This window comes from Symsagittifera roscoffensis, chromosome 1, assembly GCF_963678635.1.
Source record: "Symsagittifera roscoffensis chromosome 1, txSymRosc1.1, whole genome shotgun sequence".
Taxonomy (NCBI): Eukaryota; Metazoa; Xenacoelomorpha; order Acoela; family Convolutidae; genus Symsagittifera; species Symsagittifera roscoffensis.
Window position 1 is genome coordinate 10142792 of NC_087062.1, and position 5646 is coordinate 10148437.

Below are 5646 nucleotides of genomic sequence, written 5' to 3' on the forward strand. Positions count from 1 at the left end.
GAATTTGTACTCTGGTATTCGCGGAATTTTAAACATTTTCTTGCAACTAGTAGCAAAACAACTCATGGAGCTCAATATTATTTATTCGTCAAGCTAATTTAGTATTCAGAAGGTGTTTCTGCTTTGTCTCAACTCCAACTCTCAGAGGAACGAATAAGCCATAAAGAGCCCTGATTAATATTTCACGTGATGTGGTTTTAATTACTTTGCCTGCTTCAAACTTTTCTCTGCTTTTTATATTTTTTTTTCGACTCTTATTTGGTTCGAAAAAGTGCGAGTGGTTCGTTTCTTTTTAAATTAGAAAAAAAAAACAAAGAAGTTCTGATTCTCGGTAATTCTCAGTTATTTCACTTTTATTTTTTATCTCTTCTCATTCCAATTACTTGCACAATAGATTTTAATGATGTTTTTGCCGCTCCTTGGAAGCCAAGCGCTTCTAAAAATGGCAATATTCAGCTTGCTTTGTTCATGTAAACTGTTTCAATTTTGCACCAATTTCCATTCATGCTAGTTTCCTACTATTTTTTTTCAAATCAAAATAGTTCGTCTAGGACCACAAGAAGTGTTTGTTTTTGCTGAAAAAAAAATCCATGCAAATACAAAATACCAATTTGTAAAACTGCGTCATCGTTTTTTTTTTTCAATGTTCTTAACCTTGCTTTAATTTTCATTTTCTTTGAAACTATTTTGTAATCGATTAGCTACGCTTTAATGCGCATTTCTTTTCAGCTCGGTGCAATAATACTTTCAAAATTTTAGTCCATAATCTGGAATAGATGTGGATTCCAAACTCGTCCTATTTTTACCAGCGTCTTAACTGAACCGCTTTTAAATACAGTTACGAATACCGCTTTGAACCAGTCCGCTTTTGTTCAACATTAAATGATTATTCCCCTAATACCAGACGCACTTTTTAATACCTTTAAAAATATTTTTTTTTGCTTCAAGCAATTAGAAAAAGTGTCCTGGGCCCTCATGTTTATTCCCCCACTTAGCAAAAAGATAATTCAAATCTGAAAAAGCTTTTGTTCAAACTTGATAAAATTGGAAGTGTTTTAAAATTGGTTCTTTGAAGGAAAAATTTTACCTTAATTAAATTATACTGCAGACTTTGTCGAGTCAGATTAGCATAAATTATTCACAGATTCACGTTGACTTCAACAATTAACCATCAATTTTAACTAATAGCAATTCGAATAGAAGTTTCCACAACAAAGAACTGAAAATGAGCGAAAAAAATCCAGTTCGAAAAAACCGTCGGGTTCTGAAACAAGTTTCGCTTGACGAATCGAGAGCCGAACCAGTTTGGCCCAATTTCTCCGAATCGATTCGACCGCGAGACGAAATAACGAAGACGCACTCAATTCTCAAAACTGGCGACTCAAGAGGACTTTACGAGATGACTGAGATTGATTCGCCAACGAAGACGAATCGGAGACTCGAAACGATGAGCCCAAAGCAAAAGAAGATCAGGTTAAACTTAGCTGGTATAATTACCAGGGGCGGATCTAGGATTCTCTCTCGGGGGGGGGGGGGCGGATTTTCAAAATATGTTTGAAAATTTTGACGACCTTTTTTTTAGGTCGACCAAATTAATTTTCGATCTCTCCTGAAGCACTAAAAAATCGCTGTTCTGGCCAAATTTCAGCGCCGCAGGCAAATTTTTGAAAAAAAAAGAGGTCAAAAATTGCGTTTTTCGGCGCGCGCTCCCCTCAAAGTTAGTATATATTGTACGCCCCCGATAATGGGGTAATGTTTTCTCTTTTATTCTCTAACAAAATTCATTTTAAGTGACCTTCACTTTAATAAGTTTTACGAAAACAAAACTTAGCTACCATCACTTCTTTCTTCATCGATTTCAAAATCAAACAAGGATAGCCGGTTACTGTGCAAGTAGAACAGAAAGTTCCGACCAGTCTTGAAAAATAACAGCAACTTTTTTTGCAAATAAGTGTCTTTTTTGGCGTGGTGTGATGAAGGAATCTGGGCGAAAAAGTAGCGCATAAGCATTTTCGTCAGTCATTGTAAAATATGCTAATTAGAAAACAATTTTTGAAGACAAATAACAAGAAAAACAAAAAATCAAAAACAAATATTTTTTTTCGAGTTTTTTTTTCCGAATTTTGGAAGTTTTTGATTCCTAATATGGAGTTAAAAGCTCCAAAAACTAACTTCATTTGAGTGAAACTTATTTTTCAAGGTTTAAATTTAGCATAAATGAGCTAATGTTAGCCTGCTCACACGCTCGAAATTAGGCGAGTGAGCAGTCGAGTGAGAAGTGTTTACTGGACTATTCAAGTTCATATTGAGGACTTGGCCAAGTACATATTTATGACTTTTGGCAGGGGCGCATCTAGGATTTTCTCGAGGGCGGGGGCGGAGTTTCAAAAAAGGTTGTCCACTTTTTTTTAGGTCGACCAAATTGATTTTCTGAGCTCTCCTAAATCACTTTTTGACCAAATTTTGACATTTTGACCAAATTTCCTGCACCCCAGGCAAAATTTTGAAAAAAAACAGGCCAAAAAAGTCTTTTTTAGGCAATTTTTGTGAAATTTTGACAAAAAAATTGAGTTTTTTTCGGCGCGCGCTCCCCCTCAAAATTAGTATAAATTGGCGTCAAAGGCTCTTTTTGAAAAATTTTTATGAGTCCGTCGCCAAAAAATGGATATATCAAAATAGAACAAAGTGGGGACGCTTTAGGTCGGCAGGGGATCGAATTCCTGAGGAAAGAAAGGGCATCCCCCCGTCCCCTCCCCCCTAAATCCGCTGGTGACTTTTAGTGAGTTTTAGAGAGTGCTATTTCAGCTTTTTTTTAAATTTTGGATCAGTTTTTATCAATCATCCTCTATTTGCCAATCTTCATTAAAATTCACTATGAATGTTATGCAATGAACGTTATGCAATGATTGTTATGCAATGTTCTTTCAGTGTGCACACGAAACGCAGAGAGTGGGCAAGAGTCAAACGACAAATTGAATCCAAAGATTCAAAATCATCGACCCAGTCCTCGAATTCCAACAGAACTGAGACGGGAATACCAGAGGACCCCGTGGAACAATCAGATGTCAAAGTTGTCGGCTCGGAGAGGAAGAAATCTGCAGGTAAATTGCATGTAGTAAGTTTTTTTTTGAATTATATTACCATAACAAACACTGTTGAATTAAGGCAGGATAACTTCAGTTTAAAAGATGATGCTTGAAATATGTCGTGACATCCATCAAATCTTAGATCAATTCTTGGGTCTTCGATGTATGAGAATTTAATCAACCCTCTCCTTGAGCGAGGGGGGGGGGGGGAAGGGTGACTCAGCATTTACTATTAGTATTCAATTTGCGAGGAGCACAAGTTACACATACAATAGGGCCAATAATTTTCGCATAGTAATCATAAATATATTGCAAATTAACTCCTGTTATGAAGTGTTTTGGAGAGGATTTGTGTTTTGAAGGGGTCCACGGGAGTTTCAAATCGTGGTTTGGGGGTGTGAAGTGGGCTCGTAAAGTGCTGCTAGATCTGGATGCGGAGGGGGAGTCGGAGGAGGATGAGCCCCCCTTGACTGCATACACTCGCAGACTGAAGATGATGCACGAGAAGGGACCCTTCGATGACATTCAGGTGGGTCATTGGCACTATTTTCCTCATTACAGATTCTATCAATAATAATAATTTATTCTTAACTTCTGAGGTGAAAATTCTCTCCTGAGAATGGTAATGAGTTTTTTATTAACTTGTCTAGCTTTTTTTAAATTTCAGTGGACTTCATTAAAACAGAGTTTGTGGTCAAAACCGTTCGAAGAGAGCCCCAAAAAACTTTTAAAAATTGCTTTCACGTCAACGATTTTGGTAATTTAGGTGTTTTTCTTCTTGAATGCATAATAAAATTCAAAAATCCATTCGATTGAGTTAACAAAAAGGAAAGGATAAACGGGAACAAAATCCATCCCGTGCAGTAACGCACTGACAGGGCGCTCGCGGATGATGATGGCAACTCCCCCTCCCTCAATTTTGGTTAAAAACGTTTTTTCAAAGGCGCCTTTGGCGTAATATACATTGAATTTGAGAGGTGAGTTCGCGCCAAAAAATTATTTCCTATGGTAGAAAAAACTTACCAAAAAGCTATACAGCGCTGTTTTTGGGCAGCGTTTTAAGAGCCCCTCCCATCCGTCCGTCCTGGTCACAAAATTCTAGTTACAAATCAGTTTCCATATTCGTTTTTATCGATAGTAATTTCATTGAATTTCTCATGCTTTTAGTTTTTCTATCTCGGCTTTTATAACTCTTAAATTGAGTTGTGGGTAGTCTGCGGTGCTTAGGACGACGACTGGAAGAAGCAGTGGCGTCGGCGGGGACAGCGGAGGACATTCGGGGTGTTCTACTTTTCGCTGGCCGTCTTCGTCTCTGTTTGCATCAGTGTCTTCATCCTCCTCGGCCTCTTTCCGTCTCCCCCCTCTCAAACTGCCACCCGTGGAACACTCCCGAGCCATGGAAACTCCAGGAACGGATAAATTCTTACGATTAAATTTTTAAAGATTGGAAAAATCCAAAGAGACGTTGTTCTCAGGCTAATGTGATATTCATTATTATCACATAAAAAGCCTTTTTTTAATCATACCAACTTCTAGAACTTTCGCATCCTAATTTCCCAACTGTTTTCCAATCAATTAAGCTTTAGCTTGTGAGATTTTCATGAGACATTTTGGACTGCTTTTAAGAATAACTATCTTACCAAGTCCAAAAATTTGTGACTCTTGGTTGATGAGACAAAAGCTTCGTTCACCTGTGACTTTAAAAAAGATTCATCTTAGCCCTCAAAAATGAGGATTATGTTGAGTTTTGTAAACTTCGGAAGAGAAAAAAAATCGTGGAAAGTTGTATTGGCCTTGTATCGTTTAGGAACCACCGACGAACTTGCAGCCTGTTCGTTATAATATATCGTTGCTCCTGGATCCCGACAGAAATCTAATTCCAGGAACAACTACCATTTCACTTTGGGTCTATCAGCCCACAAAATTTATTATTTTACATGTCGGCAATCAAAATATTACGACAGTCTCAGTTCGCCTTTATAAAATTGTTTCGCAGTTTTTCGTGCCTGATTTTAATTTTTTCGTAGTTGAGGTAAATCAGTGTTTGTTACCGAATGAAACTATTTCAATTACATTTGATTACACAATACCCTTAAATAAATATAGCACTGATAAAAACGTTTCTCCCGCTTTCTTACCTTTACAAAATAGTCGAAAATTCTTGGGTGATGCTAACAAAATGCAACGTATTCTTTTCGAAAGTACAGAAAATGGAAGCTACTCTAGAAACTTCCTATTTCGATCCTCGTTTGGGTATGCGAAATATTTCACGCCTTGTTTGGATTCGCCTAAACACAAGTCAATGTTTTTGATTACTCTGAAATACCCGAGAAGTTATCAGCTCATATCTGATATGAAGATGGTAGAAACAACTAGCTTCAGTGATTCGTCATTTGGTAAGAACTGCTCGCGCTTTCATATTCATTTATATCAGGGGGGGGGGGGTATTCATTTGACACACCATACATTAGTGTTAAAATTACTATTCAAATAGCAGAATAAGTATTTTCAGAATCAGCATTGTTTTTGTTGTTCAATCTGTGAACAAATAGAAAAAGCC

At 37.2% G+C, this 5646-nt stretch overlaps 1 protein-coding gene across 1 annotated transcript; it reads left to right on the forward strand.

The window, feature by feature from the left end:
* The first annotated feature begins 606 nt into the window (after positions 1–606).
* LOC134845025 (uncharacterized) lies at positions 607–4505 on the forward strand. Its single transcript, XM_063861891.1, has 4 exons — positions 607–1473; positions 2929–3101; positions 3449–3615; positions 4314–4505. The coding sequence occupies exons 1-4, from the start codon at positions 1226–1228 to the stop codon at positions 4503–4505; spliced, it is 780 nt and encodes a 259-aa protein (XP_063717961.1). The 5' UTR covers positions 607–1225.
* The last annotated feature ends 1141 nt before the right edge of the window (positions 4506–5646 follow it).